The sequence below is a fragment of the Scatophagus argus genome, chromosome 16 (genome assembly GCF_020382885.2).
Source record: "Scatophagus argus isolate fScaArg1 chromosome 16, fScaArg1.pri, whole genome shotgun sequence".
Classification (NCBI taxonomy): Eukaryota; Metazoa; Chordata; class Actinopteri; family Scatophagidae; genus Scatophagus; species Scatophagus argus.
The window spans coordinates 6,644,653-6,658,960 of record NC_058508.1 but is presented as its reverse complement, the minus strand read 5'-3'; the positions used below and the strand labels follow the sequence as shown (position 1 = coordinate 6,658,960).

General features: G+C 41.3%; 2 protein-coding genes across 3 annotated transcripts; one reads left to right on the top strand and one right to left on the bottom strand.

Annotated features, from left to right (window-relative positions):
* The first annotated feature begins 500 nt into the window (after positions 1 to 500).
* On the top strand, positions 501 to 9,130 carry LOC124072735 (germ cell-specific gene 1-like protein). Of its 2 annotated transcripts, XM_046414363.1 has the most exons (6): positions 501 to 1,638; positions 2,280 to 2,600; positions 5,311 to 5,358; positions 5,471 to 5,635; positions 5,756 to 5,867; positions 7,923 to 9,130. In XM_046414363.1, the coding sequence occupies exons 2-6, from the start codon at positions 2,303 to 2,305 to the stop codon at positions 8,383 to 8,385; spliced, it is 1,086 nt and encodes a 361-aa protein (XP_046270319.1). In that variant the 5' UTR covers positions 501 to 1,638; positions 2,280 to 2,302; the 3' UTR covers positions 8,386 to 9,130. The 2 variants fall into 2 exon arrangements, with proteins under 2 accessions (XP_046270319.1, XP_046270318.1); XM_046414362.1 differs by having other exon boundaries at positions 501 to 2,600.
* LOC124072736 (epithelial membrane protein 2-like) lies at positions 8,822 to 14,088 on the bottom strand. Its single transcript, XM_046414364.1, has 5 exons — positions 13,934 to 14,088; positions 11,975 to 12,062; positions 11,179 to 11,287; positions 10,208 to 10,348; positions 8,822 to 10,093 (listed from the first exon to the last, which is right to left on the bottom strand). The coding sequence occupies exons 2-5, from the start codon at positions 12,050 to 12,052 to the stop codon at positions 9,933 to 9,935; spliced, it is 489 nt and encodes a 162-aa protein (XP_046270320.1). The 5' UTR covers positions 12,053 to 12,062; positions 13,934 to 14,088; the 3' UTR covers positions 8,822 to 9,932.
* Positions 14,089 to 14,308: the final 220 nt, after the last annotated feature.

Here is a 14,308-nt window from a genome sequence, read left to right as displayed (position 1 = left end):
CTGACATTTTTCTGCCCCAATTTCATCTCCACTTTCACCAAACTTTCTGCCTCTGTATTTTTCACACAAGTATTCTGACATATGGAAGCTTTCTTTATATCTGTTTCTGTCATATACACACACTCGTGCTTCCTCTACTCCTTCTTTGCTCTTCCTGTCTTTCTAGTTTGAGGGGAATGCATAACTGACTCCTGACTCTTTTCAGTGACTGTGTGTTTCTGTCAGTCATTGTCCGGAGGAAAAAAACCCCCCAAAAAAACACTTAAAAATGAAAATGACTTAAAAATTCTAGAGCAGTTTCAATGTAAAAGTAGAAACTTAAAAATAAAATCTCTCATTTACCTTAAGTTCAGGTAGATATTAAAACACAGTCACGATGCAGTCATAAAATATGAATGCAGGTCCTCAAAAAGAAGTGGCAGAGAAGTTAAGGTTTGAAATTTAGCAACAAGTTCAAATAGCTAATTAAAAAAAAAAGGATGGCTTAAATGGTCAGAGTTCGAAGCTGAAATTATTAATAAAAAGTTGAGGGAGCAAAAAATATAAAGTCAAAATAATGAGCTGCCAATTGAAATGGATAGCTAAAAGTAATAGCTACTGTAAATGGTGAAATATCTAAAGATGATGAAACCGTTGGCCACAAGCAATGGAAAAGCAGTTAAAATTGCTAAAAGTATAAATAGTCAAAACAGGTACCTATAGCTAAAAGTAAAAGTGGATAAATTGAAGTACTTAGCTGAACCTGATGGGGGGAAGTACCCTTTAGTATAATTGGTAAATAGTTGGCTAAAATGGTTAACTTCAAATTAATTGTTAGCTGAAAATAATTGATAAATGGTTTAAAAATGTACCTCCTGTTACTCTTCCATCTAAGTGGAAGTAGAAAATGGACAGTTCAATTGTATGAAAAAATATACAATATACAGTTTTATATAGTTAACAGTGTTAAGTGTTACTTTGCTTTGTGCACTGAGCCACAGTCAGGCTGGAATAGAAAAGGACCTTCCCTAAACTGTTACCACAAAGTTGGAAGCATAGCGTTGTCCAAAATGTCTTGGTGTGCTGAAGGGGCCGAACCCAATCCCTGAAACATCCCCACAGAGAGGTCTTACTTTTGTCTCTACAGTGTTTATTACTGCAACACAGTATTATCCATATTAATGTGTAACAGACATATGTAGTCTATTCATCATTTCAAGGTCACGTTGAGTTTCAAGAGGTGCTGCATGCTTTTACAGGCTGGAAATCACTGGAACCCGCGGGGCAGATAAGAGGAGAGGTGAAAGAAATAGATCAAATTGAGTCTAGGAATCAAAATGAAAACAGATGGAACAGAGTTGTCTGTTTTGGATTTATACGGCTGGATTAAAGAAGGGGAGTGTGTGTGCATGTGTGCGTGTCTGTGTGATGTGGTCACAGTTGTGTTGGGTCGTGCTGGGGTCTGATCATAAAGACTGACAGTCAGACAGACTGCTTGCAGGGGTCAGTGTGATGGCCAACATCCTCCATCACTCTCACTTTCTGATGAAGAGCGAAAAGTAGCGCAGGAGGCTGGAGGAGCAGGACCGGATGTTTCTTTTTCCTTCCAAGCCTAACTCGATGAAGGGACTGAGGACAAAGTAAGGGAGGTTGAAGAAGGTGAGTGCTTTTTTTTCCTCCCACTTCGATTGAATTTAATTCACTGCTTAATGTCAAGTGCTCAGTTGTAGCAAGTGCTGAAAGATTGGCTAAGAAGTACCACTTCAAAAATGCAGCTATCAAAATTAATATTTACTTACCGACCACAAAACAAAGGACAGGTCTAATCTCCTTTATTTTTTATTTTATTTTATTTTATTTTATTTTATTCAGTCTCATTAAGTGCTTGTGGTTGGTATTGGTTTGATCATCTGTCCCCTTGTCAGGTTCCACTGTGACAGCAATTTTTCTCTTTTTTTTTTCCCCACTTTGATTTACCCGCCTGTCTTCCCACAAATTGCCAATACTGTGCTGATTTTCTATCACTTTATTTTCATTCTTAAAATGTGATTAGTCATGTAAAACCAATGGCTCCCCCGCACCTTCCCTTTCAAATGCCTCACTAATCATCTTGGCCAGAATTGCTTCTCCTTGGAAACTAATAACAGGCTGGTGATATTTTTAGTGACGTGCAAGAGTGGAGGTGCACCAGAAGTCTAGCAGATTAACAGTGAGATACTCATTCCCTTGATATTTATCATATTTGACCACCTCTTAATGTCCGATATGTTTGTCTCTATCCCGTACTATTCCTCCACCAGCCCAAGTCCTAATTTATCCCTGCATGATGGCGTTCTTGCAGCAGATGCGTTCCCCTCGCCTCTCCTTTATCCAGACGGTTGTGTCTCTTTTCCTGGGTGGTGTGGCCCTCATGTCCTCCTATTGGTGCGTGGGGAAACAGAAGGTGCCCAAGCCACTTTGTACGTCTACCAAGCACAGCAACTGCATCCCAGTTCCCGGTGTCTCCAACTCCTCCAACATCCAGTTCTTTTGGGAGACCGGGGACGACCGCTTTGTCTTCCCCACCTTTCATACTGGCCTGTTCATCACCTGTGAAGAGAACATCTACACAGACGCATGGGGTGAGAAAAAATATGTCAAAATATGAGACTGATTTGAAAAATTTAGAACTTATTATTGATTTCTGTAGGATGTGGCTAAAAAGGAGAGAATGTGAGAAAATAAATTCCCTGTCCAGTCAGTTGACAATAAAACTTCTCCCGGGTCACAAATGGGGTAGAAATCTAAAGATGATCAGCTCCTTTAAAAAGGAAAAAAGCCCATATGTGTCATTAGTGACCCTGAAAAGGATTTAGTAAGCAGAGAAAATTAATAAATGAAAGCACTCGGGATTTGCACAGAGATCTATACAGAAGCACAGACAAGCAGACCTCAGTAATACATGTAGCTGTATTTGCAGCGTACAATCAGTATCATTTGAAGGGATTTCAAAAGCATGTCCTTGGTCATATGTGTTGATCAGGTTGTGTGTGGTTGTGTGTGTGTGTGTGTGTGTGTGGTAGAGAATACTCCCAAGGTGAAATAAGGATTGGCACAGCAACTGGAAGTGAAACAAATGGTACCATAACTGTGGCACTAGTGCAATAGACAATGAAATAGGTCACAGGACGAGAGGAAATCCAAGGCGATAATATGAATTGAGGCCTTAGGTGTGTTAATTTGCGCATACGAGTGTGTGTGTGTGTGTGTGTATTTGGGTATATACTCAGCCCAAAGAGGATTATCATCAGTGTGTGTTCTGCTCACAGAGATTTAGACTTAAACAGCATGACTCAATTATGGATTAGAAACCCAAAGAGAGAAAGGTTAATAGGATTCACAAACATCGGCTGGGTTTTCACCGTCTCATTTGCTCCTGATTTGCAACTGATTTTAAAGGACTGACTTTGAACGATACCGAAGTGCAGACAAAAGTATCAAGTAAATGTGGTCAGTTATCTAAATCAGTCTGAATTTTGTAATTAATGGTTGGCAATGATGAAAGCAAACTTCCTTATTATCCTTATCGAAGCCCTGATAAGAAAGTGAGAAAAACAATTGTGAGAATCAATCTTCAATTTCTCAACTTCTTTTTTTTAATCCATCTGTGAAAACAGGTGATTTTCTTGTAATACTCATTTCAGCCACAAGAGGCTTAAGTGAGACACAACCCGACTTTTCTGAAAGAGGACTAAATATATTAATGTTTTCTCCTGAGCAAGTTTTTATTTCTAAATGCACTCTAAACACAATGTACAACATCCTGTATATATTGTGAGTTACCAAGCTATGTAATACTACTGTCATGGCCTGCGTTTAGAGTGTGTGGACAGACTGAAAATGGATAAGCAGATTTTTTTTCTTCACTTGCCTCTTGGGCTTCCATACACCATACACACATGCTGGGTCGCTGTAATTCCCCTTTGATGAAGTGATGAATGTGTTTTGTTATGAGGAGCTCCAACTATTGTTGAGATATGATTTGAATTTTTTTTTCAATTGGCTATAAAAATGGACTGTATGGTTACTTGGAGCTGTAAGAGGTCTCTCTTAAAGATGAATCCACAGACAACTGTCACTTACATCCCCTTCTGGCTGCAGCTGGGAAACCCGCTGTATTCTACCTCTTAAGGACCAGTCTGCAGCCAGACAAAGTAACCAGCTAACTCACCAGCTAACATGAATAAAGTTGAGTCTGAGAAGACTTTCCACAAGATTTCAGAGTTTTCAGTTTCAGTGGGAATCTTTGCCCATTCGTGCAGTAGAGCAATAGTGAGGTCAGGCACTGATGTTGGACCAAAAGGTCTGGCTCACAATATCTGTTCCAGTTCATCCCAAAGGTGCTGGATGGGGTTGAGGTCAGGACTGTGTGGGCCACTTTCACACCAAACTCTTCCAGCCATGTCTTTATGGACTTTGCTTTGTGCCCTGGGCCACAGTCATACTGGAATAGAAAAGTACCTTCCCCAAACTGTAACCACAAAGTTGAAAGCATAGCATTATCCAATATGTCTTGGTATGCTGAAGCAATAAGATTTCAACACAGACAGTGGCATTTAGAAAAAAAAAAACACAGCTATGTGAGCAAATACAACCAAATATAATGCAAACAGCTTGACACTGGTTGCTATGCAGTGTCTTTCTCAAAATGGTGTGCATGTGTTGTCAAGTCAAGTATGTTTTCTTCATTTCCTTGTGCTCCTTGTCTGTTTTCATCAGTTTTCTTAAGTCGCAGCATGTTGAGCTTATGGGCCACTGTAATTTGGAGCCAAGTACGGTACTCTGATTACTGCAGCTGTCTTGTGAACACACTGGTAAACAAGCCACAAAGAAGCTTAACCTACTGCAAAAACAGGTTGACTATTTATTTTTAAATGGCATTGGTAGTAGTGATAGGAAAAAACACATTTTGGGAATGAAAACAGAAAGCTTTCATGGTGAAATTAATAACTGAAATTTAAAAAAAAAATCAAAAACAACAGGAGACACTCTGACAAGTGCTTTCCTGCAGGCTCCATTTATCCAGATTTATACCAAATAAATCTTATAATCTCCCATCAGGTTATTTCAGGCCATGTAAACACTTTGTAAACTGTTGCCACAATCTGGTTATTCATTCAATTACTTGTCTGTAGTGTTCATTTAAATGTGCAGTATAAAGTTCCTCTTATGAATGTAGAAACACATTACTTTAACATGCTTTGCTAAGCTTTCCAGCACAAATATCTACATTTCCAAAGTCTATCGCTACATTTACATCTGTTTTTTTTTTGTTGTTGTTTTTTTTTTTAGAGGAGAAGTGTCGAGGGTTTTACACGTTGACTCCAGGCTCTGAAAAAGGTAAATATATTCATCACTTTCTCCTGCATTTTGGTGAGCACTTTGTTCATGGTTGTTTGAAATCCAAACCATCATCTGTCTTTGTGCTCAACCTCTTCTCCTCCCTCCGCAGCAATGATGTGGCTGTCACTGTCAATGGAGCTCATGTATATCGGTCTGCTGTTAATCAGCTGCACGCTGCTCTCTGTGCAGTTGTGTATCAGGGCCTGGTTCCCTTCCACGCAACGCTGGGGCCAGCTGCTCAACGCTTTTGCTGCTGTCTTCACAGTCCTGGGAGGTACTTTTATAGAAAAATATTTCAATCACACTGTGGCAACAACTCGGAGTGACCGGCGTGACCAGTTTCCTTAAAAATGATTGAACCAGTTTGGTGTATTTACCTCTTCTGACTTCACAGGTCTCCTTGGGATGGTGGGTCACATGATGTTCATGCAGGTGTTTCAGACCACTGCCTCAATGGGACCAGAAGACTTCAAGCCTCACAGCTATGGCTACTCCTGGGCATTCTAGTAAGTTCATTAAACAAACTGTCGTCTAAAATCACATACACATGCGGCCTGATTGAAACCTCATTGAGTCACAAAGATCCAGGCATGCTGAGATCCTTAGCTGTTCCCATTCAGACTTGGACCACGTTGGATTAAAGGTTTAGGATTGTGAATTTACTTGCAAAACATTTACTTCCTGTTGGGTCCTTGACTAACTTAAATCTATTGTGAATGAGAGTGAAGTATCTGGGTCAGGTTCGCAGGGAAAGCAGAACAGCCCTGACAAACATTTCCACTCAAAATTCCATCAAGTCTTGCTGTTGGATCACTTTGGTCGTCTGGGAGATGTAGCCCCTCTGACGTGTCCTGCCTTGCATGCTCTTGTATTCTTTGGGTAGTTCTAAGCTGAGAGAGCTTAAACCTCATATTATATGATACACCAGAAAATTTGCACAGAATAAACTCTGAAATACTGTTTTTGTTCTTACACTATATAGTATTGAAAAGTATTGGGACATATGACCATTACACCAACAGGGACATTTAATGGCATTGCATTCTAAATACAAAGACAGCTTTGCAGCTATAACAGCTTCTACTCTTCTGGGAAGGCTTTCCTCAAGATATTGTGTAGCATTGTTCAAAATGTCTTGGTATGCTGAAACATTAAGATTTCCCTTTGCTGGAACTAAGGGACTGAGCACAACCCCTGAAATAAACTCCATAGCACACCTGAATTCAATAATAAAGAGGTGTGTCCCAATACTTTTGTCTGTATGGCGTATGTTGCAGTCTTATAGCGTATTACAACAGTGTGAATCCTAGCATTTAATATTATTTCTTCCTGTCTTTACTTTTTAATTCAGCTGTCACCTCACCTTTGTCTGGTTGGCACAGGCAAATCAAATTATTGAAAATGTAAGAAAATGCATTTTTTTTTTTTTTTTTGCAAAAAAATTGGACCTACAAAATCTCATTCACTAAAAACTTTCCATGAATTTCCAATCATCCCACTTGTCAAAATTAATTAAACCATTTAAAATAAAAAGAGCTTTCTTGAAATCCACATGGACCTAATGGCAAAGTGTATGTTCTAAACATATGTGTTTTTCTGTAAATAATGTATGAAGGGGCGTGCATGTGTGTGTGTGTGTGTGTGCACGCGCACGCGCACATCTGTATGTGTATGTAATGATAAATTTAAGGAAAAACAGATGCAGATGCTTCCACGCAGGTGCACTGCATGCTACAGTGCAGTAGTTAACATCTAGTCCTGCTCTGTGGCGTGTATAGAAATGGCGAGCCGGCTCAGTTGTTTCTGAAAAGTTCGAGGTGACTTTGAAAGTGAGTGTTCATTGCTGGGATGCGGATGGGAGGAGCTTCAGTAACAGAGATCAACTGACTGATGTTTCAGTAGGAACAAAGACTAAAGTGACATCTGCATATAAATCAGTGGGAAAGACATCAGCAAACAGGGTGGGAAACTGTGGTCTGCGATGCACGTTTGATGACCCTGTTTGATGATGTTCGTGCATTAGTGTGATAGGTAAGGAAAAGCTCTTTCTCAGGTGTGGAATAAAGGGATCACCCTCCACCGTATTCATGACATGTACGATGTACAGCCTGAACGCTACAGTGAAGGGATCTGGTGGCTCTGTTTTGCTGCGGAGGACATTTTGCCTTCATGGTTTGGATCCACTTGCCCCCTTAGAGAGAAGGTTCACTGCAGATCAATACAGAATTGTTCTGCATGATCGCCTTTATCGTACAATGTAGAATCAGTGCCAAGATGCACTGAAGCAGTTCTGACAGGAACACTTTATGTAGACTGTGCTGAGATGTAATGCGTGGCCCTCACCCAGGGATTGGGAGGAGAAGCTTTCTATATGCTTTCTGAAAAGCTGAAAGAAAAAGAGGAGGAGACTATGCTCTTCCAGTGTCAAAGTTGCTGCCTTTTGCTGAGGTCAAAGTCTGAATTGACCCAGTATATACTTGGTTACATACATATAAACACCTTCTGCACAGAAACACAATCTAATGGCATGCTGATTTCCTGCTCCTGTCTGTCTCCATCAGCGTGGCCTGGTTTGCCTTTACTGTCTGCATGTCGGCCGGCGTCTCCACTCTGAACAACTACACCAAGAAGGTCCTGATGGTGGGACCAAGGCGTAACTCTGGCCTCAATCCCTGCAGCTTTAACTTTGTGGGGCTCCTGCCACCAGCTCCTTATTACACACCCGCACACCCAGCCGTCAGCTTGGCCTGTCCTCCGTCTCCCCCTCGGATATCCCATTTGTCTCCCTACTATGAGCCCCCATCAACAACGATTCCAGCCTCCAGTCCGAGGCTCACGCACTCCCACTCCCTGCCTCTCCACCACTCTGACTCCTTCCCTCCTCCTCCCCCTCACCCTGCACCTGCATCTCCGTTCCACCGCCTCTCCCTTCCGTCCCCGTCACCCATCCCGTCTGTCCACATGACCCTGCCAGAACATCAGGAGAACCACTACGAGCCAGAGGAGGATTACAGCCCCCTTTGAACTCCAATATGTATTCCCACCCGTTATGATCAGACTGGGAGACCTGTGCTGATCCTGGCAATGCAGTTTGATGTCTGTCATGGTCTTGTCATGTGCTCTGAATTGTCATAAGCAGCAGTCTAGTGATACAGTGAATCTAAGTAATCAGCTATGAAAATAATCACAGTAACAACCACTGTTTTGTAAACTGAACATCATGCTTCATATACTGTATTATTTACAAGAAAGCATTTGCAATTTCATTATTTACACTGTAGACATCTTAAAATAAATTTGGAATGCATGAAATATTTCAGTGTTTTGTCTGCAAGCCTTGAATGATAAAAAAGTCATTTTAACAAACTAGAAACTAAAACATAATTAAAGTAATAATGACATAAACTAATATTTTACAACTAATCACGACAAATGGCGATGAAATAAAAAATAACTGCTAACTGGTTGAAAATCAAGTTTTAATATTGTAAAAATTATGGTCATTGTCATCTATAATGAGAAATAACAGCAGCAAAAATAAAAACAGCATTAGACATCGAGCATTATGGGAAGGAAACCATATTTACACGTTATATATCCCTAGGCTGCTCCCTTTCTGTCACACTGGGAGGAAACAGTTGATTTGACAAAGAGTGAAAGTACATGAAAAGTTGTGATGGTTTGATGTGCTTCACTGACACGGTTGGATTTACATTATATTTGACTGAGCTGATTTATTTGAAATAGTAAAAAAACAAAAGAAAAAAAATCATACGTATTAGATGAGTGAAATTTTAAGTCTGTCCACTTTGAAGTTCGTTACTCTGACTTATTTTCAAAATGCTTTGTATGGACTGTCAATTCAATAACATGGTGGGGAAAAAAACTCCACATTATATCATTGATTTTATAACAGGTGACGTATTAATGGATTTTTTGTAAGACTTCAAAACAGCACAGCTCTGCCAGGTACTTTGAACATCAGTGCCTTTTTGTTGTGGTTACATTCTGTTTAATTAGTGGCACATTAGAAAACAAGACTAGAGCAAATATATGACACAAAAATAACAATAAAACCACTAAACTAAAATAATAAACTCACCCCTTTTTATCCAACACTCATATCCATATCTAAATGTACAAAAAAAAGTTGACACTTCAATCTGCTTTCGTTACAAGCCAGAAATATTGATAGATCTTAATTTAACATAGCATCTGATATGCATTAAGGCAAATTTTGTTCAATTAATAACAAAATATTCTTAATTCTTAGATGCCCTCAAGAAATCCAGTTGAAAATACACTCAAATACAACTGTGATTGATTAAGTTTGCCTTTTACTGTAGAAATACCCACAAAGTGTGAGTCTCTAACATCTGTAACAGCAGAGTCAATTAAGCACTAGTATGTATTTGAGAGGATCAACAGATCTGTTAAATCTATGGCCGCATATACGCAAACAGTTCAAATGTGATGTCCAAAACCTATCTGTGACAAAAACCAGATTACAGCTGATAAAGTAGATCCAGTCGAAGGTTTTGGGCTGGTTGGAGCTCGCTTTAGTGTCCTTCTCATGCAGTCTTCTTGCGTAGCACAAAGTAAGTGATGGAGGAGATGAACGTGAGAGCGAAGGAGATCCACGCCAGGATGTAGCAGTGCCCGTACCAACCGAACTTCTCTTCACGATGGAAGCGATCTGTGTAGATGGATGCTGCGATCATGATGCACAGGCCTGGAATGAGGGACACGTGGACATCGGTGAGGGAGGACAGTCAAGGCAGGAAAAGGACAATGCAGAGAAAGAGAGAGGAAGAAATCAAACAAGGCAGGAGGATTTTATACTCACAGGCCAGGAGCTGGAAGATGCCAGAGATGGTGAACCTCTGTCCTTTGCTGAGGGTGAAGAGCTGAGCCACAAACACAAAGATGCCAAGGATGGAGAATATACAAGCTAGCACTGAGCTGGCCTGCACTGCCTGGAGGTAATCTGCAGGGGGAGCCAGAGAGAGGGAAACACAATGAAGATGACAGTAATGAGACTGACACACCCAAGACACAGTAAAGTGGCAGTCGCACTGTGTGGGTGGGACAAATCTGGTTCAAATGAGTGTTTTAGGATTTTAAAACATGCTAATTATGCTGCCATGTAAACACAAACATATTCTGCACAGTTTGAAGATCCAAAGTTTTAATTACTGTATAACCAAAACTATCCCAAACATCACTGTACATAAGGCTGAGGAGATGTGGCTTTACTTAAAGTTATTCTACACAATTGCATGTCTTTGGTCTTTGAACTCACACTGATCTTAACTGGCAATGTGGAAAAAGTCACTTGTATCAAATGTCAAAAGAAATGGCTCTATATAAGGTTGCAGCTACATTTGTATAACACTTCTTTTTCATAGACTTGAAAGGCCCTGAAAACCTATTTTCTCAGTCAGATTTGTATTATTAGCACAGGGATGCCACACGAATACACCATTTTCTGCTCAAGGTGGAACAGTTCTGGTGATTCCATGGGAGTTTCTTTAGCTTACTTGGTTTGAGGGGGGTGGGGCTTTGCTAGAAATAAAAAAAAAGGTGATGTAATCTGCTTGTGTGCACCAATCAGGATTTAGATACATTTAAATCAAAATCCGATGACAGTAGGTGTGTTGCTGAGTTCATGTGAATCAAATCTGATCAGAAACAGAGCCAGGTTTCCAGGAGCTTTAAGTCTCAGCCATCGAATAAAGGCAGTGCAAGAAATGCTAAATCTTAATGTGTGGCAGAAAATTGTAGGAAAATTTTTGTGTGTGTGTGTGTGCGGCTTACCCTGTGGGTAGTGTGAGCCTGTGGGAAGATCAGTGTAGTTCCAGACTCCATTCTCGTATATCCAACGAGCCCACACATCAGTGGAAATGGTTTCCGTCATCCACCAGGCCTGAAAAGGTGGCAAATTGTTACATTTCAAATTATGTTACTGCTTTGCTGCAAATGTGAACATTCTTTCTGCATGCCAAAGGAAAATGAAAGAAACAGAACTAAGGCAGGGAGACTTCAAGACAGGAATATGAGGAAATAGTTTGTGTGTTCACTCTGTGATCTGACACATATTTTGGGCAGCTGCAGGTAAAGGGGCAAAAATCAGAGGCAGGATTGCACTTCCACCTGTCACTGCGGCATTCCACAAGTCTCACAAGAATCTCAGACATTTCCATGTGTATGTGCGCAACCTGACTAACACCTTGCTTGCAGTTAGTATGCACACAGACACAGAAATGCACCGGGTGACGACACCATGGCTGGTCCGTCTGTCACCCAGAAATGTCAAAAATGTGGCCCTGAGAGGAACAGCGGACAGAGAAGGAATGAAGGCCCTGAGTGATGAAAGTGCAGACACTCATCAGGCGTGACTGTTTGCTGTCTGTCAGCAAGTGACGGGATAACACAGAACTTTTTCAGCATTTTAACATGCACACTAGAGAGAAAATAGGGATTATGCTAAGTAATTTACGCTGGAGGCTGGAGGCTGTAAGGAGTCTGTATAGGGAGGTGGTGGTGCTCCATGGAGCAGGTATATGGAAATAAAACTCCAGCAATTAAGAAACAGCAGAATTTAATTACTTACATTGTCAATGGTGGCCACCAGGAGGAGAATGATGCCTATGATGTGAAGGGCAAAGATGGCAGCGAGGAGAATCAGCATGATGACTGTGCTGGAGAGATAGAGGCACAAGGAGGAAACTCGTTAGACCACTTTCCACCCTTTATTATACAGGATGAATGTAACTGGAGGGCTAACTCAACCTAATAAAAGAAAGGCGTGCAAAGATGTGCACACACACACACACACACACACACACACACACACACACACACACAACACAGGCAGCTTATACGAGCTCAAAGAATGGTTTATAACAAAAGACTCCACACTTCCTGACTGCTTTCAGAAAGGCAGCCTTTCAAAATGACAGCTCCAAGTGTACACACACACACACACACACACACACACATCTTCATGAACACATTCATACAGAGCTGCAAGGCCAAAACCTGGCACCCACTCAGGGCGTGGCTTCACAACTTCTAATTACTTTGAGTTACAGCCAACACGCTCCCAGTGAAAAGCCTGCAAATAGACAGCAAGATAATGTCCCTATCAAGGAATAGAGAGGTGTTATATTTGTGCTGACAGAGATCAGTGAACAAAATGGGCTGATCCCAGGCAAACGGATATGCCCGGTAAAGGCAGAGTGTGTGAAAGAGGGAAGTTCATGGAAGGCAGATGAGTTCGGGCTTGTCTTCCAAGAAAACCCGCCACTCCTTAAAATAACTGCAGAGAATACCTGCCACCATCAGCCCCTCACCACCCCACCCCCTGAGCGCGCACACACACGCACACACTCCCACCCACCTTCACTTGATTTGAATTACGAAACGTTATCACACACTGTAGCTCACAAAACATACTTCAAAACACTCTCTTTCCTCTGTCGCTTAGGCCCCACTGCTGTAAGCATCTGCAGGTGGCTCTGCCCTGAGGTATCACTGATCTGATCTCTGTTATGTGGTATATTCTTTCAGGCATGCAAGCTTTCTGTGGTTGTATCCACTACGGAGGCTGCACTCACTGGGTGTGAACAGAGGAAGAGGCACATCTGGAATGTGCTGTTCTCTCCACTGTAAAGGGAGTGGTCTAGGGCTGGGTCCACACACACACACACACGCACACACACACACACACACACACACAGCTCCTTGTCTCTCTCACATTCAAAAACACACATATACAGACATGGAGCACCGGGGCACCAGGCACCAGGGGCACACTGATATACATGTGGTCATGCCTGACGCATCTTCACCAATATTTCCCACTTTTCATCTCCTTCAAAGAGCAACACTGAAGTTAAAGGTTAAGCTTTAGAGTATTTGTACAATTTCTGCCTGAAGTGCTTCGACCTCGAGTCTTCCTCTGCCAGATGAGCAAACTTTAATTAACAACTTCTGGGCAGGAAATAAAAGTGAAGTTAAATGCTCAGCAGTTAGATGCTCTAATTTAAAACACGCTGGTGGAATGCTTTGATCAAAGGTCTTCCAAAATTTTGCCTGAAAACAAGACGCATGAACAGCTGCTGCTGGGACTTTTTAGATCTGGTCTGGATGTGGCATATTTTCCATTACGCAAAATGGAATTCATACTGCTGAGGTTAGGTTTGACCTTGTTAAAAGCAAACAAAAAAGTGCTTTTTTTGTTTGCTTTTAAAAAAAAAAAGACACATCAAACTAGTCACTACTCTACAACAACTGATGCAAGACCACTGAACACACCTGGAAAGCAGACTCACCTGGCCACAAATGAAGGACTGTTATTCAATAGCAAAGTTGTCTGCGAAGGTGAACAGACATATGGGAGGAATACACACCTGCCTTTACTCTGTTCTTTATCATCATTTGCTGTTCTTGGATAAAAATAGAGAACACTGAAGCAAAAGAGCAACTTCTATTCAACAAGCAGTTTTCTTTGTGCAGCAGCTATAGAGCACAGGGATTGAATAAAGCACAGGAACAAACTCTGACTTACTGTTTGATGACTGTGTGTCTCTTCAAGTCAAATTCCTCCTGCTCTCAATGATACTAATTTCAGACTCGCAGTCTAAATGCACAAACACTAGGAACTACCCATCCGCCCACTTTTACCCTGCCCTCTTCTCAAGTCCACACCCCAGACAAGCCTTACGCTTGCTTGATCACATAATCTGTCTTTTACGCCCTCCCACTCTACTTTTTGCTCCCTGTCCCACCATTTGTTTCTGTCTGTCTGCTTTACACACATGCAAAAGCTCAAACCGACCGCTATTTCAACAACTTTTGTGGACTAGTGATAGATTTTCCTTTTGTGTTTGGGTGTCTCATGTCTTGGTCACTCAGATGATGTTGGTGATTTTCTCCGGGAGGG

Bases quoted from the DNA above. Each gene is read 5' to 3' on its own strand.
- LOC124072735 (XM_046414363.1), top strand. From the start codon at position 2,303: ATGATGGCGTTCTTGCAGCAGATGCGTTCCCCTCGCCTCTCCTTTATC. The intron at 2,601-5,310 runs GTGAGAAAAAAT...TTTTTTTTTTAG, and splicing joins CATCTACACAGACGCATGGG to AGGAGAAGTGTCGAGGGTTT. The intron at 5,868-7,922 runs GTAAGTTCATTA...TGTCTCCATCAG, and splicing joins GGCTACTCCTGGGCATTCTA to CGTGGCCTGGTTTGCCTTTA.
- LOC124072736 (XM_046414364.1), bottom strand. From the start codon at position 12,052: ATGCTGATTCTCCTCGCTGCCATCTTTGCCCTTCACATCATAGGCATC. The intron at 11,288-11,974 runs GTAAGTAATTAA...CCACCTTTTCAG, and splicing joins TGGTGGCCACCATTGACAAT to GCCTGGTGGATGACGGAAAC. The intron at 10,094-10,207 runs GTGAGTATAAAA...CCCTCATTCCAG, and splicing joins CATCTTCCAGCTCCTGGCCT to GCCTGTGCATCATGATCGCA.